Source organism: Pelodiscus sinensis, chromosome 6 (genome assembly GCF_049634645.1).
Source record: "Pelodiscus sinensis isolate JC-2024 chromosome 6, ASM4963464v1, whole genome shotgun sequence".
NCBI classification, from domain to species: Eukaryota; Metazoa; Chordata; order Testudines; family Trionychidae; genus Pelodiscus; species Pelodiscus sinensis.
In genome coordinates this window covers 108,396,350-108,423,153 of record NC_134716.1, presented here as the reverse complement: position 1 = coordinate 108,423,153, position 26,804 = coordinate 108,396,350, and the positions used below count along the sequence as shown (strand labels likewise).

General features: G+C 39.3%; 1 protein-coding gene across 3 annotated transcripts in view; it reads right to left on the bottom strand.

Annotated features, from left to right (window-relative positions):
* The window catches only part of ZFR (zinc finger RNA binding protein), a 55,298-nt gene that overhangs the window by 4,791 nt on the left and 23,703 nt on the right, over window positions 1-26,804 (bottom strand). Inside the window, exons 5-17 of one of the 3 annotated variants that reach the window (XM_075932589.1) lie at window positions 26,003-26,221; window positions 23,986-24,233; window positions 19,598-19,789; window positions 15,642-15,942; window positions 14,726-14,922; window positions 14,032-14,151; window positions 13,027-13,172; window positions 12,684-12,846; window positions 11,518-11,723; window positions 11,112-11,262; window positions 9,535-9,676; window positions 4,713-4,810; window positions 3,800-3,895 (exon numbers count right to left, since the gene is read on the bottom strand). In XM_075932589.1, the coding sequence (XP_075788704.1) occupies window positions 3,800-3,895; window positions 4,713-4,810; window positions 9,535-9,676; window positions 11,112-11,262; window positions 11,518-11,723; window positions 12,684-12,846; window positions 13,027-13,172; window positions 14,032-14,151; window positions 14,726-14,922; window positions 15,642-15,942; window positions 19,598-19,789; window positions 23,986-24,233; window positions 26,003-26,221 (2,279 nt within the window). The remainder of the gene's footprint in view (window positions 1-3,799; window positions 3,896-4,712; window positions 4,811-9,534; window positions 9,677-11,111; window positions 11,263-11,517; window positions 11,724-12,683; window positions 12,847-13,026; window positions 13,173-14,031; window positions 14,152-14,725; window positions 14,923-15,641; window positions 15,943-19,597; window positions 19,790-23,985; window positions 24,234-26,002; window positions 26,222-26,804) is intronic. The other 2 variants (XM_075932590.1, XR_012904961.1) reach the window with 2 other exon arrangements.

The following is a 26,804-nucleotide window of genomic DNA, read 5'->3' as shown; positions in this document are numbered from 1 at the left end:
TACGAACCGGGGGGGGGGGGGGGGGGGGAAGCTAGTGCGGGGTGCCTTCCCCACTATCGCCGCCTCCGGCGGCACGGGGGGTGCTTCCCCCCAGCAGACCAGGGAAACGCCGAGCTAGCGCCCCCCCCAACAGACCAGGGAGACGTGGAGTGGCTTTTCTCGCTGCGGAGGACGCGGGCGGCGGGACTGCGGTGCGTCTCGGCGGTCCCGCCGCCCGCGTCCTCCGTGGCAAGAAAGGCTGCTCCGCGTCTCCCTGGTCTGCTGGGGGGGGGGGGGGGGGGGGGGGAACGCAGCTAGTGCGCGCCCCCCCCCTCCAGCAGACCAGGCTTTTCTCACCGATGCCTGGGGTAGAGCAGCCGGGGGGCTGCCGGGTTGGTCCCACAGCGCCGAGGTGCGGTGCTACTGGACCAACCCAGCAGCACCCTAGCTGCTCTGCCCCAGGCGCCCAAGTCAGCCGCTGCTGAAAATGACCAGCGGCTGACTACAGGAAGCCCGAGGCAGAGCTGCTCTGCCCCGGGCTTCCTGGAATCAGCTGCTGATCAGTTTCAGCAGCAGCTGACTTGGGAACACCTGGGGTAGAGCAGCTGGGGTGCTGCTGGGTTGGTCCAGTAGCACCGTACCTTGGCGCTGCGGGACCAACCCGGCAGCCCCCCGGCTGCTCTGCCCCAGGCATGTCCGATTCAGCCACTGCTGGTCAGTTTCAACAGCGGCTGAATCTGGATGCCAGTTCCAACTTGCATACAAATTCAACTTAAGAACAAACCTACGGTCCCTATCTTGTACGTAACCCGGGGACTACCTGTAAGTAAATAAATCACAGCTTCCCTTCCATCACATCTACTGGCAGTATGACAAAACAGTCCTGTGAACATGAATAGATTAAGCAAAGTCTGGCCCACCCCACTGCCAAAGCAGCACCAGTAACAAGAGACTGCACTAGGAATCCCAGAGTGAATGCACTCTTCAGGAAGAGGAATGGGATGGGGATGGAAAGAGCGCTACCTGGCCTTGGTTCCCCCTTTCATGTGTGAGTGTGAGTGAGAGAGAGAGTGTGTGTCTATATATGACACACACACACACACACACACACACACACACACGGCCAGACTTCCCCATGGACTTAAACAGTTCTATAGCTCTAGCTGTGTGGCACAACTGAAATTTCAGAGTTCAACCCTTGCATCTGGTGATGTATGATGGTGAGGATGATACATCTGCACATAAAATAAGTAAGTGTTTTTTTCTTTTAGAAGACTAGAAAATTCCATAAAAAAATTAAAAACGTTATTTATGTTACTAAGTTGAACATCAGAAAATAAGACATTTGGATTGCCTGTGCAGCCTTAATTCTGCAACTTTGTTCCCATTCATTCTAATAGTATATGAACAGGTTAATTAAAGACAATACTTTTCAATGAATCCCTCCTTTGTTCAGTGCACAAGATTCACAGCAAGCAAAGAATGAATCGTAACAGTTTGTTTGTAATATCCCTGCTTCATTTGGTCGAGCAATTGGATTGTGTGTAGAAAACAAGGTAGGTGATGGCAAAAAGAGAAAGGCTTGAGGCTAAGGTAGGTGAATGGAATACAGGAGAATTCAATTCTGTTCTTGCTTCTGCCACAATCTTTCAGTATAATGCTGAACAAGTTACTTAAGCCAGCAACTTGCTACCAATTGTCTATTCCTCATTCCTGCTTTGCTCAGCTAGAGATTCTTGGGAGTCTGATATGCAGATATCTGGAGCACTAACAGCTATAACACAAGTCAATGGGAGCTGTGAATATTCAGCAGCTCTAGCAATAAGCCAAATGAAACAAAGAAAGGATGAGAACCAAGTTAGGAATCCGGAACTGGTGTTCTAATTCTAGGTTTGCCACTGATTCACTATGGGCTTGTCTTCACTACCGCAGAAATTGACACTGACGTGGTCAAATCTTCTGGCATTTGACTTAGCAGGCCTAGTATGTCTACTACTGCTATGAAATTGTCAAAGCTGGAATTGAGTATCTTATATCAATTTTCTCTGCCAGTGAAGATCTGGCCAAATCGGCCTCAGGCAAATCTTTGTGTGTCAGTTTCTCTACCTGTAAAGTGGATACCTCCCATCTTTTAGTATAAAATAATTCACTAATGTTTGTGAAGAACTCACAGACTAAGGTGATGAATACCCTTTTTTTAAAAAAAAAAAGATTATGGGGAAATAAATAATTCTTCGGAGGGTATCTGGTAAATAAAGAAGGGAGGGCCACTAATTGAATGGGGAGTACCAAAATATCAAAAAGTTGCCTCATTCTCTGAGCACTGTCCATCCTATAAACCAAATGAGGTAGGGATCACGTGGAAACACAATGTAAGATCGTCCAATAAATAACACAGCATAATGAATATGAGCAATCTGGCAGAATTTGCAATGAATACATAACCTAAATTCTGGCATTTCCTAATGCTGAGGGTTTGATTATTTTTTGCAATCTAAAACATGGTTTTGATGTAGTATTTTGCCCTGAATGCAATGCGTTATGTAACTTGCTCGACAGAAAGCGAACCTGTATCTAAATTCCTTGGGGATACCAGGAAGTATGTATTAATGAAGAGTTTAGTAGTAAACTTCCTTCTCCCTCTGGCTCTCCACTCCATTTTAAATCGTTAAAGGATCACTTTCACTTTCCTAGAAGAGGAAGTTCAAACCATAAATAATGAAACTCTTAAGTACCTTTTCTACCTGCAGAAATGTGTAACATATGGAGGAATGAGAGTAAAGAAACTATGAAGTTGATTTTATGCCCGCTTGGGCTCCCATACCCCACAGAGATGCACCAAGCACATAGTGCCACATACAATTTCCAGTTTAAGAGGTTTGTTTCAGGGTCACAGCTGTAGTTCTCATCACTATGGAGACCCTGCAGCCCTGAGGGCATCCAAGGAAGGCCATCTTCTGTCAGAGCAGCCTCCAAAGCGCTCTTAGCTTTTACTTGGGACTGTTTCAGCCTCTCAGCAGCTTGGAATCATGATGGCTCAAGGAGGGAACCTTTGCCTTCTCTCTGCTGGACTTAAGCATTGTGTGCTTAATGAGGGGTAATAGAAGGGGTACTCAGCAAGTAGCTTATACACAAAGTTAATTGTGTAATGCTTATCCAGATACATTTGACTAATTATTTCAAACAAGCCTCAGGAAAGGCCAAATAACTCAGAGCAAACCGAGAAGAAAAATAATCATGGGTAACTTCTATACAGGCTCAAAGAGGAAAAAAATGTACTGAAACCTTTGGTATTTTTGTTTGTATGAGAAAAAATTCTTTAGAAGGTATCTAACTTCAGAAATCAGAGAATATCAGAAGTTTGGGTCCTTTAAAAACATGTTTAAAAAACTGTTTGCTGAGGGAAGGAAAAAAACTGATCCTTGATATATATGGCTGTGTTTTAAAAAGTTGCATCAGCATTTTCTGACACTCAACTTGTAGCAACATTGTGTACGCAATAGAGGGGAGTTTCCCAAACTTTTCTGGCTGCAGTTCTACCAAGTCCGGAAAATTTGGTGGAGCCCTTATAATATCATGATTTTTAATTCAATGGATGCCCAAATAAACAGACAAGATTTTGGAATTCTATTTTTATTTCTTGTACATTTCTTATAAATTCCCTCCCTCCCCCCAAAACAACAATAAGAAAATTAGTAACAAAATAGCAGGGTCATACAACTGTGATTAGTATTTTCTGGTGGAAAATTGCACTCATTGCACAGAACCCAAGGGCTCCACAGAGCACACTTTGGGAACCCCGCAACAGAGAATTACTCACCCAGCTTGGGAAGTCAGACCAAGTTGGAACTCTTTGACAGAGGTCACGAAGAATACGTATGATAATCACACAGGACTGCAGACCATTAGCTCTAGCCTTGAGAGCAATACAAAATCAAGTTAATTAATCCCAGCACCTACAGAAAACAGGCCACAGGTTGAAAAGCTAAAACACCACTGTTCAATGGAAGCTCAGATTTAGAATAGAAACAAGTCACTCTTAAAGCGGTGTTCATGAGCTGCCATTCATAGCAGTATTTTATGCCAGGGTTAGTAAACTGAAAGTGGTAAAAGTCAAAGTGCACAGGTTATACAAGAGTAATATCTTCTTGATTCCCTGTATACTTTGACCCATGTTCATCTGTAACAATACATATATCTTTCTATATTAGAAATAAAGAGAATAAAGATCTAAAAGTATGTATAGAGACTGAAAGGTTGAGGGAATCTGTTTGGTTTCTTTTTTGTGCCTTTGCCAGAGTGCAAAGTCACTAAACCAAACAGTTATTTCTCACCTTTCATTCCCTACACTTAATGCACTTCAAGAAATAGGAAAAAAGTCTTAAATCTAAACACAAAGCTTTAAACACATATTCCATTATTTAAAGCAAAGTTACTCTGCAGCCTTATGGAATATATTATAAATACACACACATTGTGATCATCCAAAGCGAGTCAAGCTTTCAACATCGCCTTCTCAATGACCAGAAAAAAAGATTGTGTCAGATCAGCATTAACTGCATAAAGCAGTTCTTCCATACTGAGCTTTCTATATTAACATTTGTCTGTTCATTTAATTTAAAGTATTATTATTATGGGCAACCTTGAGTGTTTTCACACAGTAAAACATTTATATTGCAACTGAACTAATCTCTCATAAGGCTACAAGAAGAAAGTAAAATGATGTTCCGAACCTGGAACCACTTAGCGTGGCGTAGAGCAGCCAGAGCGTCAAGGCATTTTTGCCTGTCCAAGACGTCCGGTGGGTCTTTCACCATACCCGAGGTTACATCTAAAATGGATTGAATTGGCAAAATGCAGTGAGGAATGGGTGTTTGACCAGGTGAGCAAGACACTTCTTTAAAGTAGCTTCGATGTCACACGTGCCATTTAGAGTTTAAATCCTTATCCAACATACAAATAAAATCCCTTTAGTTGGGATTAGAATATAACCCAGTATAAAGATCAAGAGCACAATACAATTTAGCCCTCAATCTACTTTTTAAAAATGAATAGCAGATTCTGCAATAGTTTGCAGTTACTCATACAAGCTAACTCTGGAAATACAGATTTCCCAAAATTAAATATTGAAGGAAGGATGGTTGGACACAGTGCACCAGCACAAAGAACACAGACAGAAGGAACACAAAAATCCACTTTAATGGAATAGAGTTTACAACAAACTGAGTTTGCTGAACAACTTAAATGGTCTCATGTTATTCTGAACCTATTTCTAATAAAAAGGGGCAAGTATAACAAATAAGCTCTGGAAACACACAGTCTGGTGATATTAAATTTTAAATTAATGTAAATTATTTTGCTGTAATAGGACTGAAAGAATGTGAAATATTCTAGAATTTCAATAATTGTTTATTACTCTCTACTATAATTTCTCTAATTTCTATAGCTTCTGCACCTCCAAGTTACGTGTATACGCGCGCACAGTCCAATTTCTCTAGAAAAAACTGAACATCTGAGAAGACATATCTTGTTTAAAAGTCTAAGAAGGCAAAAGAAAGAGGAGTAGTAAAAGCATTAGAATGTTTGGAAGATAAAGAGAAATACTGATTCATAGTGCAAAGATACAGGGTTTTGATCAAATCATGTTGAACATGACTAGCTAATAAGGGACCAAAACAATAAGTTTTTCAAATTAGTTGCCGCAAAAAACAAGCAACACAGAATGATTCTAAACAGTAGCTTCTCACTGGTTATTCATGTACTAATGGTGTAACTCAAGGATTAGTTTTATAATTTTTTTAGCTTATATATGCAAATGGCTTTTGTGGTGAATAACAAAATATGTTGATAGAGTAGATGAGGACTAATTAAACAACTCCATTTAACTCATTCAGAAAAATGGTAGAGTAATAAAACGTAGTCCAATGTTGGAAAATGTGACATAAGCAAGGTAAAGCACCACACAGAGCAAGTGTTTACATTTAGTACAACACCCAAATACTGTTTGGATTTGGTCTGTTTTTCACTGGAAACATTATTTTGCTTTGGACCAGGTAAAATATAAAAAGACACAATGATCTTACATTAAGAATTTTTGTCGGGGGAAAGTTTAGATACAGTTTCAAAATTATACTCAAAATTAAGTATTTCATAAAGTATAACAAGGACCTTTCACACTGATGAAAGGATCAAAGAGTAAGTGAAGTCAGTAAAAGTAAAATTATTTCAGTCAAGAATAGTAAACCTACAGGAAAAAAAAGTTGTCAAGTAAGGTCATCCATGAAAGAAACGTGAGTATTAGAGAAAATGGATACACTTGGAGAAAACCCCATAGTAGAAAAAGCAGGGCAAGAGGCTGAGAAATTAACACATGCTTATGGGCTACTAGGTGAAGTGGCGTCTGTGTATGTCAATTATCTACATTCTTATGACATGAATAGGCAAATAAGTGTGTCTGTGCAATCTTTCAGCATAATAATTTACTATGCAACTTGAAACTCCAATTATTCAGTTTCAAGCACTGAAACACTTTGGAAAATAATTCTATTATGAAATATTTACATTGTAATGCACAGCAGACAATCTGACTTTAATGATGGAAACATGGATCTGAAATATGCCATGTGCCATTAATAATGAAGACTCTGAATAACTTTGAAACAAAGCTATTATATGAAAGTCAGAAGATGCCAAGGCACCTATTGCAACTAAGAATAAATTTTGGCTGAAAATACATTAGAAAAAACTCTTGTAAAATTTCATCTGTGGATTTTTGCACCTGTTTTACGTTTCAAGTGGATTAACCCCTTAAAGACTATAGTAATTAGACTCCTAGCCTACCACCCTGTTATCCTACTATAAAAGCTATGTTAATTTACAAACAAATACAAATTCTTACCCTATGTAACTGTACTCTATAAATAACCTAAACATAAGGGGTTAATCTTTGGTTAGAAGACATGCTGTGTCCACACTATTTCCTCATTAAAAGTTAACAGGTATATCAATTTCAGTAAATTTCACTATGTGAAATGTGTTACCCAGTCAACTATTTCAAAACTAGTGTGAACACTGCTTAATTCTAGAAGAGAGACATGGACAAAAAGAAAAAAACAAACAAACACAAAAGTAACAGTAAATGCTAGGACTATGCAACCAAAACCCCTCCTTTGTGCAGTATGGCAGGTGTGACACCGAGCTTTAGAAAACCTTGGTCAAAAATCCTTCCGATGTCTTGGCAGCAACCCCTGACAGGATTCACCTCTCTCTGCTTAGAAGGCTTTGGACCGGGGCTGATAAGCTAAGGATTTAAAACAAACAAAAAACAAAACGCACACATACATCTATAATATGCTTTGTTTGCTGAGAGAAAGGATTTCACAGCAAGCATTAGAGCATTTTGAACGTATCAGATTTTAAGTCAATTCAAGGAAATGTTGTAGAACTGTCAAACACAATACTGTATATAGCATAATTGATGCGTGGTTAACAGTTTTATTTTTAAAATACTTAGTTTTCTTTTTTATCCTTTTATCATTTAATGGCATTATTATTACATGCTAAATATAATTTTATTTCACATGCAAGTCAGTCTCATCTTTAATCAAACTGTTTCTTCCGGCAAAGCCTTCGTTATCACCTAAAGCTAGTTGTCACCTAACCTAGCTTTTCCCAAAGCCAGCAAGAGACTTTAAACCATTTTAAGACACAGAGCATTAGCAGCTGCAGGTAAGAGAAAAAACACACACTGTTATTCTGCAGCAAATAAGCAGCAATCTTCATAATAAGACCTGTTTTATTAAAATAATCTGCAGTTTAATATTCTGCATTCTCTTCTAGTTTCACAAGTAAACTTTTCCACACATCCAGTTTACACTGCTCAATGTCTTGAATTTACTCAATTTACTTCTTAGTTAATTTTGCTTCCCTAAAGGCAGTATCCTCAACTCAGCAAGTGATTCAAATTCAGAATGGCAATTCTAGCTCAAGTCTGGGTCAGACAAAAATATAGTTTTGTTTCCTTTGGAAGGCATAAAAGCATTGAGGAACTGAACCCGGTGATTTTTGTATATACTTTTAAAAGATAGCATACAATTCTAACAGCCGCAAACCAATTTTACTATAGTTTAGAACTGCAGGGTGGACTAACTGCAGTTTTCCACAGTACATTAAGCAATAAAGATAATGATTTAAATTAATCTAATTTCATAGCATCTATACTCAAACCTATAACGGGGACAGTTTTTTTTCTTTAAATAATTGTTAACACAATGAAATGCTTTGTATATTCATTCTGGGTGAATCAATTATTTCTGACAATTTCAATTGTCAAAAATAAGAAGAAATGGCTGGGTCTGATGTAACAGTATTTGTGCAAAACATGTATAGTCAAAGATACACACACAGTGCATTCATTACTTGTGTACAGAACACTACTAAAGATCAAAACTAAAAGACATCTAATCCATATCCCAGCTTTGTTTTCTGGTGTGGGGAGCAGATGATAAGTTAGTTAATTCTCTAACTTCAAAAATATCTAACACAAGGAAAATATTTTAAAGGTTAGATAAAACTATATATTTATATATATATATATAAAAACACACACACACACACACACCCACCCACCCTTCCCCCCCCCACCCAACCTGTATCATGAAATAGCATTAATACAGACTTAAATTGCCTGTTTGTAGGTTCACATTCAACAACCTGGTTTATCATCTTTTCAGACTACAAAAACACAGGGATGAAAGGAAACAAAGTGAATTTTATCTGACCCATAGAACAACAGAACCAACCTACTGCAGACATGAATCATGCTTGTTGGCTTAAAAGCTTTTGGAGCTTTGAAAAAGTGTTACAGAACAGACCCTAAAGCAACACTGCTGGCACCAGTGAGATTGCACATTCACAAATATAGATCAGTTTAAGAGCTCTGACTGACTTCTGCTTTAACTCAGTGACCAAACCATTTCTTGTACTTCTTAATATCAGGAGCTTGTATAGTTAACAAAATCACTCCAGTCAAAAGACAAATCTCAGATAGCTGGAAAAATGCACATCTTCCAGACAAAACTACAAGAACTATGAACATCAAAATCACGTGTGTATATTATAAGTAGCAATGGTGGCAAGACACATTCAGTTTCAAAACCATAATGTAAAGATTTAGTTTTGTAATGTACTGAAAAAAATCTGAGGACAGGCTTGTAACCAGTTGCCATAAAACATGTTTTTCAAATAACTGAATTTTGTAATGGTGAAGGGAGAGAAAGGTTCACAATTTAGCATCTTTTCCAGTAAACTGAGGTTGCACATTATGATGGGGGGTGAGGGGGAAGAGATGTTTTGAACTAAATAAATGCATCATAAAAGCATTTAATTTTAGGAAATGTTCTATAGCAAGACTGGTTGTTGAAGAAGAAGGATTTCAATCAAATATGTATATTATGCCAGCATGTTGCCTTCCAGGACTTAATGTCATCTTAAACAGACTAGATAAATGTACAAAAGCTGAGTATATAGAGATGTCATCTTTAACAACTTTCCAACCTCCATCCCTCATGTTCTCCTCGCGAATGATTGGAGATGTCAATGTGATAGTAACTTGCATTTTGGGTTCCACACATGAATTCAAAATTATCGCTGCTTCTGGTACTGCACATTTTATTTCATACTTCTCAGGACTTATTACCTAAATAATGAAAAAAATCAGAAGCAAATGCAGTTTGAGCACTTATACAAAAACAGAGAGAAGGGAACATATTCCCAGGGGGTCACGGAACTTCTATACAATAATGGTATTTGCTCAATACTTAATTATATGATTTTAATAATTCAGTTTTTAAAAAAATATGGACTTCCATATCATTTCAGAGATATTAACACATTTAATCATTCCCTCAAAAGCATTTTTAAAAACACCACAGAGGAAATTAATGCACAAAATATGTTAAAATAGAAGCCAAATTCTCAGTAATATTTAAGTTAGGAAAACAAAAACAGTTGTAAACCCAGTTTAACCATTAACCTGGTTTTAAAGAAATCTTTCCATCACACAGGGCTGACGTGGTTCTAATGCACAACCTCTTTAAGTGCAGGTGAACTGCTATATTTACTTTTATTCTTCATTGCTGGAGTAGTCCTTGGGGGGGCAGTTAACAGCCCACACAATAAGGAAGTCATTCCTTAAATCAAGACAGCTGACTCCTAAATAACCCAAGAGAGCTGTCAGCACCTTCATCCCTTCCTCTGCAAGCTGCAAGGCAAATAGCTGGTCTTGAGAACCTGACCCAAGGTTTGCACATTTTGCTTATAGCAATAAAAGAAAACAAAACAAAACAAAAAAAAGGCAGTGAAAGCTAGCTATTTCTCAGTTCATTCACTGTGCCAGCAGGTTATTTTACAATATTTCCATCTGCAAAGTGATGCCAGAACAGAGGATTTTTGGAGTAGGTGAGGAATGGAACAATGGTTTTAAGTATGAATTTTTCATTATTTACGGATTTATGGTAGATCTTTTACTTCACAATGAGTGCTATGTATGTGTGCAATCTCAAGAGTAATGATGTAAGTGTCTTTTTTTAGGATACTGGAAAAAAGATGCACAAGGTATGTTAAAACTTTAGTCATCTAATTTTGGAACTGTAAATCATTTTCGTATACAGATCTCATTCTATAACTTCTATATAAAAACTGCAACAAGTGAGGAGTGTATAGTGACTGATAACAATATACTCTCCATTGAAATAAGCCACCTACAACTGTTATCGTGCATGTATATTCTGTCTTTGGCACTGATGGCAGTTTGGACAAAAGGGGATTCTTACATCACCTTCTATCTTCACATATAAAGGGAGGGAGGGATTACCACATCTAAACTGGCACTCCCTGTGAGGGGTAGAACAAACACTTCCATGCTCTCATGAAGTGGATCCCACTTCTTGCTTAACCAAGCAATGTCAAAAGGACACCTTTCGTGGGCACAAAATTCAGACACAAATACTCGCAAACTGCATCAACTTTTTAATGTCCCTGCTGTAGAACTGGGGCACAGCCAGCCCTACAAATCATTTGACCTCAGAATACACTGTTTATGTCATCTTCTCAAAAATCCAAATCCAACTTACTGCAAGTTGTTTGGGAAGGCTTTCTGCAATACGACTGAGTAATGTCTTTGAAGGCTTCTCAGCACACAGCAAAACAAGGTTTACATTTCGGTCTCCACGGAGAAGCAAGCCTTTAGCCAAAACTCCTACCCGTAAAACTCCTTTCAAAGCTCTGCAGGGAAGTGAAGTTACATTTACAAGAGGTGCTTCAAATCATGTTCATCACTCCTAAAAAACTTTGAAGATTAAAAAAGGGGTAAAGTAAAACAAAGCATTCCACATTTTCTGTTATCATGGTGATGTACGCTTTCAAAACCTAAAGAGAACAGAATCTCAGGAGGCACTAAAGAATATGTACAGAGAGAAACACGGGATGTTTTTTTCCTCCTCAGCACAATGTTTTTAAAAAAACATAATACCGACATACCTGTCTTTACTGCCATCTTTCTTATCCTCTCCCTCTTTGCCCTTGTTTTTTTCATGGTCAGTCATGCTGTCAGACACAAGTTTCAAAGCACGCTCAGTGATGGAAACTATTTTTTGGACTGCCTGAAGTTCCTCCTCAGTTGGATAAATGGCTGCATGTTTGGTCATTACGTAACGGTCATCGGATGAGTCTGGACGACGAAGAGGCTACATTGAGAAAAATAAAAGTTACCATAACAAAACAAAACCAAACCAAACCAGTAACAGCATCATAGCAGCAAACAAAATGCACTATTTTACAAGCAACAAAAATGTGAAATTAAGGATTGACGTCAAGGACACGTAACTTTAAGAATATTCAAGCAAACATGCATAACAACCAAATATAGTCTCAGAGGGGTAGTCGTATTAGTCTGTAACTTAAAAATACTTAAAACAAGTAAGTAAGGCTGGAAGATTTAGATTTTTTATCAGTAAATGAAGATAAATGTTGACCACACACATACATACTCTTAACACATCCCTGTGATGAAATAACAGCTTGATCTATACTTTGCCTTGTTTCAAATTTAGTAAGAAAAGTCTGCATAAGAACTAAGTATATACTCTGATATGTATTTTAATTGGTAAAAAGCTTTAGATTTTTTAATTCCAATGCCTACTCATTAAATTATTACTGTATGACTCCTACCCCATAATTTCTTGTAATAAAAATTCAAATGGATAAAAATAAATGTTTAGATCTAACCTAACTTTTACCTGCTTTCTTAATACAAGTAGGACAATAATTACTTGAACTAGGAAACAGATACACAATAATCAATGCACATTTTTTGTAAAGTACTTAATTTCTGTTTCTTGAAAATAATATTTTATATGACTATTAACTCATGGTAAATTTATGGAAGTAGACTTGCAGATGGTGTTGAACATATACTTTTACTGTGCGCATGTACTGACAATGAATCCAACTGGACTCTCACTGACAGATCCTTATACCTGTAAAGAGTCCCACTGTGATTTTTTTTCACATTTCTAAGCACTTTATTAGAGAATAACTTCGAAACAGATTAATGTGGTAATAAAAATGGATAAAATAAAATATTCATAAGAACTACGCCTATAAATGAGACATCAACTTTTAATTTTTCAATTTAAGAAACTTACAGCTGGTCCCTGGGGCTGAGGAGGCATTCCTGGTCTGACACCTAGCAAGCCTAGAGGTCCTGGAGGACCATGTGGATATCCTCCATCAGGTATTCGGCGACGGTCATCCCAGTGATGCTGTTCTTCCTCCATTCTCCTCCAGTACATGTCCTCCTCGTAGCGTCTGAATTGCATAAATCAAAGTATGTTCTTTACACAGCAAAGAGGATTTTAAATTATTCTTAAAAATTATTTGATACTATTCACTAGTTCACCCTTAGCAGTTGTGACCTTGGGAGCTCCAAAGGATAAGTAAAAAAGGAAGGTCACATTAACAGCAATTTAACAACATTAGACTTGTTACCTCATTTCCATCCTCCAACGTTCCTCCTCTTCTCTTCTTCTCCAATATTCTTCTTTCTGCATCTGCTTTCTCATCTTTTCTTCTTGAATTTTCCTTGCTCTGATACTGGGCTTTACTTCTACTTGCAAATCTGGATTTACTTTTTTCTAATGTTTCAGAGACAGAGAAGTAAAACCAACATTTCAATTCATTATACAGTTATGAGGGGCGGCGCTAAGGGACCAACCCAGCACCCCAGCTGCTCTGCCTTGGGCGTCCCCAAGTCAACTGCTCCTGAAACTGACAAGCAACTGACTCGAGGAAGCCCGGGGCAGAGCAGCTCCAATTGTCCGGCTGCCTGGAGCACTTCCGGTTGGTGCCGGACTATCAGAAGTGTTGGGCCACTGGATGCTAGACAACTGGAGTTTTACTGTACCCTGTTTTTAGGAATTTCTATTTATAGTATTTTTCTACTATGTCAAACATTAGCAGTTTAGAACATAGGATTTTGCTCATTGAAAGCAAATTTCAATAAATCATGTTTACAAGATTATGGAATAACTGAGCAACAGCCAGAATTAAATAAAATTGAGAAAAATACTGCCACAAAAATAGCAAGTTTCAATTCTCCCATCACCCCAAGGCCAATTTAAAGAAAAATATTCTGTAAAATAGATCTTCATGCTAATCCTATATTATTGTTATTTCACAGTAAAGATCGCCCAAGGACCTACTGTTGCTTTATTTAAAAATACATGTAATGTTTCTAAACACACTCAAGTACAATGATGCTTCACATTTTCAATTAAAAAAAAAGAAAAGAAAAGAAAAAAAGTCACAGTACACATCCCTTCTTTGAGCCAGATATATCATCTTGAAATACATATCAAGAAAGATAAAGGCAATATTTTTCTATACTTTTACATACCATTTGGGCATTGTAATCATTTCATCTTGAATGAGTAACTAGTTACTACTATTAAGGTCTTTAAAGTTTAAGCTGTCAGCAGCAGCATATAAACTAACTTTATATTGAAGCCTGTGCCTCCTTCCTTTTAGATGCATCTCCTTGGCGTTCGGATCATTAAAGCTGCACTCACAAAGTTTGCAGTGGAAGCGGATCACCTTCCCTTCATCATTCCGTACCTTGGAAAGAAAGTGTTGTACGATTTTTTTTTTTAAAGCCAAAAAAGCCCGCCCTCTCCAAAACCCAAAATTTAACTTTTCTACATACTAAGTTAATTTTACAAGACTCTCTCTCTCCATATACACACACTCACAGGGATCTGCAGCGAGCCCCGTTCACCAGCTGCGCTGTCCTGCAGATCGCCTGAACCCGGCTCTTCCGGGTACATAGTTTATCGAGCCCTGTGTTTATGTATGTGTATGTGTGTGTATATATATCTCCTACTAAAAATGTTAACGTTTATATATAAATGTTTTAGTATGCACTTCTGTAGTTTTAAAAAAATTCTTTGAGACAGAAGAATTAGTGGAAGCCCTTTTTAGTATATTCAGCTTAGACCCTGGATCCTACAAAAACATGCATACATATGCTTATACCATAACACAATGTGTAAAGTTCCATTGACTTTGAAGGTTTAGTCACAATGTGTGACCTTACGCATGTTCTTAAGTGGGGTCTTGTTTTGAAATCTTGACTGACATTAGATTATAATCAAACAAATATATTTATTTAAGAGGGTTTTCAGATTAATACCTCCTCCACGTAGTCATGACCCACTGGCTGGACATCACTCTGCAAAGCAGCAAGAGTTGTGGGAGTCACTGGTTCTGAGGCTGTATCTGTTTTTACTTCCTGGGTCTGTACAACAGCAACAGAAGGAGTAGTCTTAACATTTTCAACAGCTTTCATATCTTCCTGTTTACTTCCTGTTGTCTGTAGCTTATTACCACCTACAAATCAAAGAAGTTAAAAATGAATTGTTAATTTTGGTAGAATGATTATATGCTTACAAAAATATCTACAGATTAAAGATTTTACTTGAAAAAGTCAATGTTTTGGCCAGTGCCATCATTTTTCCAGAGTTATAAGTAAACTTAAACACTATAAACATGCAATTGAACAGATCATTTTAAAGGTTCAGCTATAATCAACTTTTTAAGCTGTGTTTTTTTTCTTGTAAATAACTTAATGATAAACTTTTTAAACTCTGTTCGAAGTTCTCAATTTTCAAAGTAAAGACTTAGTAGGCTTGAGCAATTTAAACTATTAAATCTAGCTTACTGCTCTGCAAGTAGGAGACAAGACTGAGAAGGAGCAACTAATGAAAGGTATTCAGACAATCTTTTTTGCTTTCATAAGTAACAGAGTATGTAATTGCTTTCAGAATATAAATGTATTGCTAATTGGCTGGGGAAAAAAAAAAAAAAAAACCACCACCAGAAAACATCCCAGAACTGCATGTCTGTATCAAACAGAACATGTAGCACTCAATGCTGCCAACACTTATGGCACTTGACTTCTAGGGGACTTCTCCATGTGGACAAAGTTAACAGGGCTATTCACATGCATAGTTATGCATACGCATTAGTGTTTGCAACATTGAGACTGTACAGACTAAATATAGATTTAAAATCCCTATAATAGGTTAGGTTTCAAAATGAAGACTGACTTCTGTACTTGCCAACAAAGTTTATTTTCGGTGTAGATATTTTCTTTACAGGTATATTAGCAGCAGCTATGGACACTTTGTTGTTGGATGCTGCATTAATTGGTGTGCTTGCTGTGGGAGTAAGAATTTTCACTGCTGAAGATGTAACAGAGGAGTTCACAGTGCTGCTGCTAGTTGCAATATTTGAAGCAGAGGCAGTTGGCTTGGAAGCAGATGCAGATGTTGAGGAAGTAGCCTGGGTAACAACATTTGGTTCAGTTGACGGAATGGGCTTGCCAAGTTTTGTGTGCAACTTAACCACCTACGGGGAAAAAAAAACCCAAAAAATTAATAGACTCATCATTAAAAAACATGAACCACTTGGTTTACATTTTTTATATATAATTTGGCTATTATTCATTAAAAAGGTGATCTGCAAGTGAAGAAAAATGCACTTTTGGCCATATTGTTTTTTAATCATTTATAAAGAAAATTTTCAGACCTGTAAACTTCTCTCTGTTTATTTTTTACATTAAAAATACAGGTCTTATTTATTTCAGAAAAAAAATCGCGCCATGACTGGACAACTTGTTTTAAGATTTCATCTGTTCTCTCCCATCCTGGCCATGCCCCTTGGTAGGGAAGTTATTAAACTATTTTATCTACCATGACTAATAAAGCATCTGACAAAGTAGGTCTTTGCCCACGAAAGCTTATGCTCCAATATATCTGTTAGTCTATAAGGTGCCACAGGACTCCTCGTCGCTTTTGCCAATTCAGACTAACACGGCTACCCCTCTGATACATGACTAATAAACACTTTGCAGAACAGATATCTTTATTGAAGATAACTCTGCCCCATCATTTAAGTGTGATATCCCACAGCACAGACACTGACTTGCGCATTAACATGCCCTTCAGCAAAACCAACTAAGATCCAGTTGATGATATCTAAAAGTAAAAAATGAGCAAGAAAGCAGGAAAACAAGTATTCAGGTTTCCTTTATATATCAGATAAAATCTTTTGTAGGACAAATTTTATATTACAATTAAATTTCAGTTTCTGATGAGATTCAACAAGGACAAGTGCAGAGTCCTGCAGCAGAGTCCTGCACTCGGGATGGAAGAATCCCAAGCACTGCTACAGGTTAGGTTCCTAGTGGCTAAGCAGCAGTTCTACAGAAAAGGACCTGGGGATAACAGCGGATGAGAATCTGGATAATTTAACAGTGTACCCCAGTAGCCAAGACGACTAACAGGATATTGGAGTGCATTAGGAGGAGCATTGCCAGCAGATCTCAGGAAGTGATTAGTCCCCTTTATTTAGCACTGGTGAGGCCACATCTGGAGTACTGTGTCTAGCTCTGGGTATCCCATTACAGAAAGGATATGGACGCATTGGTGAAAGTCCAGTAGAGGACAACAAAAAAAACCTATTAGGGTGCTGAAGCATATGAATTATAAGAAGCTGAAGGATTTGAGCTTATTTAGTGTACTGAAGAGTGAGAAGGGATTTGAGAGCAGCCTTCAACTACGGGAAGGAAGGTTCCAAAGAGGATGGAGAGAGGCTGTTCTCAGTGATGACAGAACAAGGAGCAATGATCTCAAGTTGTAGTAAGGGAGGTCTAGGTTGGATATTAGGAAAAGCTATTTCAATAGGAGGGTGGGGAAGCACTGGAATAGATTGGGGAGGGATGTGGTGGAATCTCCATTCCTACAGGATTGACAAAGCCATGGCTAGGATGATTTAGTTGGATTGGTCCTGCTTTTAGCAGGGGATTGGACTAAACTACCTGAGGTCTCTTTCAACCCTCTGATTTATAAAAAAAATAAATAGGCTCCAAAAAAAGTAATTTAGTGATCAACAATAAAGGGTACAATATGGAAAGTGAAGGTGATGAAAGGGATAAAAATCGTCTTGGAATAATCTTAAAACGTTTGACAGCTATAGTCAAATCTCAGACTTACTAACACCAGAGTTATGAACTGACTAATCAACTACACACACCTTATTCGGAACAAGAGGAATGTAATCAGGCAACAGAAGATACAAAGGGGGAAAAAAGGAAAATGCAGTATAGTACTGTGTCAAACTATTAAAAGAATAAAGGGAAAGTTTACAAAAATATATAACGTGGTAAGAAAACTGTTTCCGTGCTTGTTTTATTTAAGTTAAGATAATTAAAAGCAGCATTTTTCTTCTGCAGAGTAAAATTTCAAAGCTGTATTAAATTAATGTTCAGTTGTAAACTTTTGAAAGATCATATTGATTTGTTCAGTTAGGAACATTTCATTTATGAACAATCTTCACTCCTGAGGCATTCATAACTCTGAGGTTCTACAGTATAGCATTCACAAACAAAAACCAGAATCTAAATCACATTATTGATCAGAACACAACAATTTCAAAGGAAGGTAAAATTTTGGATTAAAAATTCCAAAAATGTAATCAATGCTGTACAATGATTTTTCATAGCAGATGTTTTCGGTAGTATAATCCAACGAATTGCAATAGATCCATTTATTACCTCATTTTTACACATATAGCAACTTTAATCTTATAAATATTTCCGAAAGTTAGTTTGTCCCGAAAGATCTCTGAACGGTAAGAGCTAGATACACAAAATTTTGCATGAATACTACTGATTCCTAAACTTAAATAACTGGATGGGTTATATCTCGAAATTGGTTCCCCCAGAGCCTCAACTGGGCCACTAATTAGCTTTTAGTAGCGCCGGATTATAGACATTTGCTGGACTCTTCTGTTAAGCGTGTCACAAACTGCAACTACGAGATCCTTTCCTTATGATAAAAGAAAAAGTATTTCCAATAAAATACGTTACGTTAACGTAATTTACGTAGTTCATTCACCACACCTTTTGTTATCAAGAAATGAGTTGAATGTAAATGCATTTTGTAAGCACGTCAATAGCTATGTTAATTTCTTAAAGTAATATATAAGAGAAAAGGATTTTCAATAAAATATGCTATGTTAATGTCACTGACGTAATTCATTCATCACACCTTTTACTATGTTTTCCCTGGGCAACGCTGGGTATTTCTGCTAGCTAGAAATAAAAAAAAAAGATGTGGTGAGGGTTCTCTGTCCCAATTTATAACATTTAAAAAAGCCATCAATAAAAACATGAACAAGCAATGCTCTTATATTTAACACTGCGCATACGTAGTGTTCCATTCTACTGTCTGGAATATTTAAGTTGTGTTGTGTAAAATAAAGTTTTTCGTATCAATTTCAGAGAAAAACGTATCAACTGGGCACATTTCTATATTAAAGTGCTTTCATTTTTGATGGCTTAGTCAACAGCACAATTCTGCTCAGACACAAAAAAAGGATTTATATAAAAATGCTTTCTTGAAACAAGAACCAAAACTGAACATCAAGAATTTAGTAATGGGATAGTTATGTCACTAGCATGAATATTGCCTATTTTAGGTGCAATAATCTCATAGCTGGTAATCCAGGTGAAATCTACACACATACTCAAGTAACATAGGGCACCATCACAATTCCTCAACTGCTCCAAAGTATGGCTTTGAATCGCTAAGCACCAGACATAGTCCTTAGGCCAAAGAGCTTACTATCTAAGTAACTCACATTAACCACTTCAGCAAAGGCAACAAGTATCATGCAGACCCCCTCGAGCTGTTCAGTAAACAGTGCCGTTACTGAATCCTCTCTATTCTTGCTTCTGTACCTATTCCATTCTGCTCCTTGACTGCCCTCCGCCTCTCTACTTTCCAATACAAGAAATATTTCATTGTGCTCCAGCAAGCCCTCCTAAAAACTCATCTTTCATATTAATCAACCCTCACTCTCATATTTCATTATTACATAATTATACATATAAAATAATTACACATTAAATATACATACATAATAAATCTAACCAATAAGGGGATGTATGTGCAAACCTAAATAGTTTCAAATGGATGATTAATCAAGAATAAGAACCTACCTTCTGATGTTTAGCTCCCCGAATATGGGCAGCATATGCATCTGCTCCTGTACAAGACACATCACAAAGCTCACAGCGCAACTGATTCTGAGTTCCACGAGCAGAAGTACTGCTGTTGCTAGTGTTCTGAGATGCTTTTAATGCCGCTTCTTTCTTTTTGTGTTTCTGGCCTTCCAAATGTTCTTTATAAGTCTATTTAAAAATGCAGTAAAAAAAAAAACCCACACATCTCAAGTACATAATTTTTACTCCATCAATTATGTTAATCATTATACGGGCAATAAGCCAGAAATAATTTCAACACCACTTAATTTTGCTAGGGAAAATATTTCCTATGCACAGGACTTTTACTATGTTCATGCTTTGAGGCATAAACCCACTGCTGACAGGGACTAGGAAATAATTTTTTTCTTTCAGGATATACAGGACTCTGTACCTGGCAAAAGCATGGACTTTTTTCACCTTCCTACTTTCCAAATCAAATATTAATCAATATCAAGTGACAGATATTAACAAATAAGTGATCTTAATCAGTAGGCTGTACTCAGTCGAAAGTGACTTAGAACACCCCAAAGAATACAGTAATTCAAAAAGAAATACTTCTTAAATATAGCTGGGCACAAAGTAAAACTTTCAAAACAGAGTGTCCTTACATGGGAACGGACAATCTAAGAAAGAGAAGTAGAAAGCAGACACTTTTTAAATGTGACATGCAAAAAAACCGGTTACTTACCTTCTCATAAATGTTGTTTTTCGAGATGCGTGTTGCGCATGTCTATTCCATGTAGGTGCTTCTGCAGCACGTGCGGATTGTCAGAAGGCTTTTCCCCTCAGTAGTACACATTGGGCCAGCAGGGGAGCCCTCTGGAGTGGCACCTGCATATATACCCCTGCCAGCCTGCCATCTCCACAGTTCCTTTTTGCTGGAAAGCTCCAAAGGGGAGATGGGTGGCATTTGGAATGGACATGAGCAACACACCCTGTTGTTCCAACTGTTGTTCTTGGAAATACATAACAGGTTTGTTTTTTTTTGAGTGATTGATTATGTTCATTCCATGTAGGTGATTCCCAAGCCGAATCTTCAGAGATGGGATCAGAGACTAGCTGGAAACTGACTACAACACTGTTCTGCCAAAAGCTGCATCAACCCTGGTAGTGATTCATGAAAGTATGGACCAAGGACCAGGTAACCACCCTGCAAATATCCAGGATGGGCGACTACACAACAAAGGCAGCAGACAAGGCCTGAGCTCTGGTGGAATGGGCTGTAAGCAGAGGAGCTGGTAGTGCCAGCTTGTAGCATACCTTGATGCAGGAGGTAATCCAATGCTGGGTCAAACCTGGGAGGTCATTCATCCTGTCTGCTATGGAGATAAACAGCTGGGGGAGGACTTACAGAAGGCTTTTGTTCAGTCTAAATAAAAAAGGCATATCTAACATGTAATGTGTGTAAAACCTGTTCTTTACTAGAAGCATGTGGATTGGGGTAGAACACAGGTAGGAAAATATCCTGGTGAACATGAAAATGGGACACGACCCTGGGAAGGAAGGCAGGGTGCGGGCAGAGCCTAATCTTATACTTAAAGATGACAGTTTGGAGGTATCCAAGGTTAGAGCTCGGAGATCTGTCTAGCAGAAGTAATGGCTACCACAATGGCTCCCTGCAAGGCTGCCCAGGAGACAGCTTAGCCCTCATCTGATAATGCCCAAAAGTCCTGGCAAGAATCTTGGGGTAGCAAGTCTTTAAACTTGTTTAGAGCTGACCAGGAGTTGTAGGCTTATCTGCTTAGGAGCACCTGCTGGTTGGCGATCCTGAGCTGCATCCAACCGGATGCATAGGCCTCACAGCCTAGGAGGTCCATTTTCTTGGCCTCATTTTTCAGGGTGGGATCCAGCTAACTCTGGCATTCAAGGTGGTTAGTGGCCTTCACTACCAGTATACCGGTGGGAGGTGGGGGGGTGGGGGTGGGGAGGTGTGAGTGTGAGTGAGAGAAAAAGGGTGCTCATGGCTGGTCTGTGGAAGAAAATACTTCCAGTTGGCAGGCCTATTTATAGAAGGGATTGTGGTGGGAGTCTGTCACAAAGTTTTGGTAATCTTAGTCCCTGCCTTATTGAGCAGCCAGGATATCTTCAACAGGGCCTCAACATTAATAATGTCCACTGTTTGGCCAGTCTTCCAAAATCTGTTCTGCTTGGCTTCTCAGGCTCTGGGCCAAGCATCTAAGCAGTTCCTGATGGGCCCTGAAATCCACAGAGGGCATGAACGGTGACAACTCCACCAACGCTTCATCAGGGGATAAGGAGGAGGACTCATGAAAGGCCTGCTCCTGGAATTGCTCAGTGTCATGAGACACTGCAGTGATGCTTTATGCAGATTTAGGTCTGACACACCCTCTAAGGGGGAAACTTATGGACTGAGTGTCTATGGTCCAAGACTGGGGAGGAAAGGTGAGGGGTGGTGGGTGGAGGTATCGAGGGCCCGAATTAAATGAACTGGGGTGTGAGGTAGTGGTCCCCTAAGACTAATGGCATGCACATGGGGTCCAGAAGGGCCACTGGATGGGAGGCTGCCACTGAGGCAGCCACATGGCCTGGAATGGCTGCACTAAGGTGCTGCAGTGCCAGGAGTGGTGTCAAGAAAAGGATCGATACTAGGAGTGAACACGGAAGGCTGTTGCTCTAGAGTTGACCAGCTCTACATCAGAGTCTGAAGAGTACTCCAATGCAGACCACAGCAATGTGGTGGTAGACAAGGCTGGAGAACAGAGCAAGGACATGTGCTGTGCCATGGCCTCTGGCTTAGCCCAGTGCCATACCAGTTGGAGGAGCCAACACAAGTCCTGGTGCCTGGGCCATTGGCAGTGCTGCAGAAATGGACAGTGCTCTTGTCTCAGAAGGGGTGGTGGTGCTGTGAGGTGCACGCAGCACCAAGGATGATGTCAGCACTGCTGGTGCCAAGACCGGAGTCAAAGATACTCTAGGGGCCAAACACCACCACCAGTGCTGAAGTGTCAATGCAAGATGGCACATGGGAGTCCTGTTGGTGCAGAAGTAGAAGCTGAGGAGGAGGTTAATTTGATCAACTCCCTGGCTACCTCGAAGGTGCCTGGGGTTGAGGACTGGTCCTCTGAACTAGGCTCTCTGGCTAGGCCTGACTGTTGCCGCGAGGGGCCTGGAGCCGGAGGCCTTGACATTGACGCCTGAGCATTAGCGTGTCCCTAGTGGAGACATACTCTCTGAGCACTGTGTGATGGAGATCTTCACCTACTAGATACCTGCCTTCTTCTGTGGCACCGGAGACTGGGAGTGGTGCTGGGCAGCAGAGCATTTTGGCCCCAGGGAAGCTCTAGATGGGCCCAGAGTGCTGTGAATGGATGGCACTGAATGCCTGGCGGGTGCCAGGTGAAGAGCTGACTCCATCAGCATGATCTTGAGGTATGAGTCTCTCTCCCTCTTGGTGCATGGCTTGAAACTGTGGCAGATCTTGCTGTTTGCTGAGAGATGAGCCTAATCCAAGCACTTAAGACACGCATCTTATGGATCACCACAGGGCATGAGTTTGAGGCACTTTGAGCAGGACCTAAAGCCCAGAGGGCCAGGCATTCCCCAGCAAGGGAGAAAGCGGAATGAAAAGTGAGAACCCCTACTAACTCACTAACAACTAGAACTCGAACTATTACGAACTATACTGTTAAGGCACACTTGCACACTAAGGAGCATTCCAACAACCATCATAGGCAGTAAGAGGGAATTGAGTGGGTGGTGGGCCAGCAGGGGTATATATGAATGCATATGCAGGTGCCACTCCAGGAGACTACCCTGCAAACCCCATGGGTACTGCTGAGGGAAAAACCTTCAAACGATCTGTGTACACAGTGCACCCATACGTACATGGAATGGACATGGGCAATTACTCAAACAACAAATATACTAAACAAGTATGTAAAAAATTCATGTTCTTTGCTGTCCTCTTCTGAATGCACTGATAGTACTTCATTTAGCCATTTCAAAACTAGACTGTAGTATGTTTCTCTTTCTAGCATCCAAATAAAATATTTTTCAAGAGAAATTGCATAAAAGCTTAAATTCACAAGGATCCATCGGTCTGAGAAGGAAGTCTGCCCAGGAAGTTTGCTAGTGGGCAGTACAAGTGCTTCAAATGGAAAATGTAAACAAGCTTTTACAGTGGTAAGTAAAATTCAGCTGTTTAGGTAGAGCCCAAAAATCAGTATTTTTCCTTTCATAGTGATACACATTTTCAAAGTACTTCTACAGCCAAGTTATTTAAATAATTTCCTTAATCCACAAGTGTCTTTAAATAATGTCTATTTTTAACTATATGAAAAGATGACTAAAAGATACAGTGGAATGTCATGTAGTTCAGGTACCTGTGGTCCAGCACAGCTGATTTTACAAACATCACAATAGTGGATCTGTGGTGGTTTGGGAGGTTGTTTTGGTTTCAGTTGCTTATTTTGGAATGGTGCCTTTTTAGTAAAGGTGGTCCCTGTCCATGCAGCTGTTGCGGCAGCAGCAGCAGCTGCTGCTGCCGCCTGTTTCTGTTGCTGCTGCTGTTGCTGGTAATAGGATGATGCAGCTGAATATACTGCAGCTTCATAGCCAGAATAAGAGGTACCTCAAAGATCAAAATAGAAAAAGTTACCTTATTATATAATGTATATCACAGTTAGTTACATATAAGCTAGTTCCAGCTACACGATATTTAACTTTTTTCCAAGAAAGGTACATTTTGACATGGCAACAATGATACAATGTGTAGTGAAATGATCTTATCACTCAAACAGAATTTTACTTGACCTTTTATGATATATAAATTTAAATGCTGTTTCCCATCTATGTCAGAGGGATGTTTTCTCTCAGATGGATCTTTGTAGCTAAATAACTTTAAATATACTTCAACAACAAATGGTCTGGTAGCACTTTACAGACTAACAAAACATGTAGATGGTGGTATGAGCTTTCAGGGGCACAGCCCACTTCTTCAGATGACCAGAGTTTTGAGTTTAGGATGCGCAGACCCAAAATAAATGGGGGAGGGGAGTGGAAAAGAGGAAGGAAAAAAAGGAAGGGGGCAGGAAACAAGGAACACAGGGTATGAAAATATCAAAGAGAAAAACAAGTAAGAAGAACTGGCAAGTAGGCTTGTTTTTCCCTTTGATATTTTCATACACTGCTCCTTATTTCCTGCCCCCCCCCCCTTTTTTTCCCTCCTATTTATTTTGGGTCTGAGCATACTAAACTCAAAACTCCGGTCATTTGAAGAAGTGGGCTGTGCCCCTGAAAGCTCATACCACCATCTGCATGTTTTGTTAGTCTATAAAGTGCCACCAGACCATTTGCTGTTGTTTTAAGTTTATCCTGTACAGACTAATTTGGCTATCCTCTGAAGCTTTAAATATATGGTGGTCCACTATGCTGGCAGAAGTATCAAAACTGCCATTCAAGAATGTGCTAAAGCTCCTGGTACATCTCAGAGGGCTGGTTATGGCACAGCAATGATGAGACTAAAGCACTAAAAATGAATGTTTGTTCAAACTCAGGTTTATTAATAAGTATTATGTAAGATTCAAAATGCAAATAAAAGGATACACATGATGTGAAACAAAAACCACAACTGGGTTTAAAAGCCTCTACTCTCTGATATTTAAACCAAGCAACTACAATTTGCCAGTTGATTACCATCTGATTACAAAGCCAAAGAGGATTCTCCTTCTACTCTTAATCAAATCTTGAATCTCTTATTTTAGAACCAAGTTCTTATACCCACTCCCTTCTCCCATGGGAGATGAAAATAATCTGAAGTCTAAGTTTTACTCTAAATTATCCCATCAACCAGTGTTCCCTGTAAGGAGAATGCTTAGTCAGCTGCCCAGGAGAGATTCAAATGCTGCCCAGATAATTAGCAGAGCACCCACAACCAGCAGCATATGAATCTACTGATAGTATACATCCACACATGCCTCGGTACACATAAAATTTATCCTGCATACTGATGGAAAAAGTTACAGGGAACATTGCCCTCAATTCTTCAGAACTGTTGCCTGATGGCAGTACATTGCTTCCTAAAATTTTATTTTCTTTGGACATTTGTCTCCTTTCCCCCCCTCCCTATTCCATGGTCTCTGTTCCCTTCCCAAACTGGACCACTACAAAATCTTAACCAAGTAGTGCTGCAATCTCTCTTTTATGAGCAAAACAGGAACACTTACAAATATATCCACATATTTTGCCAATATAGTGATCTAACTGGCTGTATATATCCTGGTGCTTTATTTTATAAACACAATTCATTCAAACTTAATTACCAAAATGTTGAGATTTAAAATCCTTTTCCTTAAGTTGAATTGCAAAACTCATAATAATGTAACATGCAAAAATTCTTACCAGAATAAGTAACTGCTGTTGTACTATATGTAGCACTCTGAGTATAGGATGGAACTACAGTTGCTGCAGCTGCTACTGGCTGTACAGTGGAGGATACTGGATATATGGAGAAAGTTGTTGTAGCTGGACTTGGGGTGGCTGGTTTTATGGCTGTCACTTGTCGAGTTTGTTGGGCTTGAGTGTACTGAGTTGCTCCTTGACTATACCCTGCTTTTGGAGCTAGTTAGGATGAAAGAGTAAAATTGTTCAAAGATGTAAAAATTTAAGACTAGGTGAATTTCGAACCATATTGAAATAAATAATTCAAATTATATACTCAAGTAATGAAGCAAACAACAAACAAGGATTGTTCTGTTAAAACACACATGCCAGAGGGATAGCCAGGTACTAAAATGAGTACAATCCCAAGGAGTTACATCTGTGTACCTCATTTCACTTTTCTTCTCTAAATATAGCCAGGCATTTTTCTTAAGGGTTTTCCAATACAGGTTTGGACCTCCCTAGTCTGGCACTCCGGGGACATGACCGGATGAGGATTTTGCTGGACCAGGGAAGGTCATTTCTGTCCCCTCCGCTCCTGCCACCAGCCCCTCCAGTCACAGCCTCGCTGCCAGCCTCCCAGTCAGCTCCCTCCTGCTGCTGGCCCTTCAGCGCAGGGCTCCCAGCCCCACTGTGGCAGCCCCACCCCACCACTGCCAGGCTCCCGGCCTCGAAGGTAGCCCCCCTGCTGAGTTCAGTTGTGCCTACAGACAGTAGCCCCGCTTGGGCTTCAGCGTTATTGGGCAGCCTTGCTGCCTCCCAG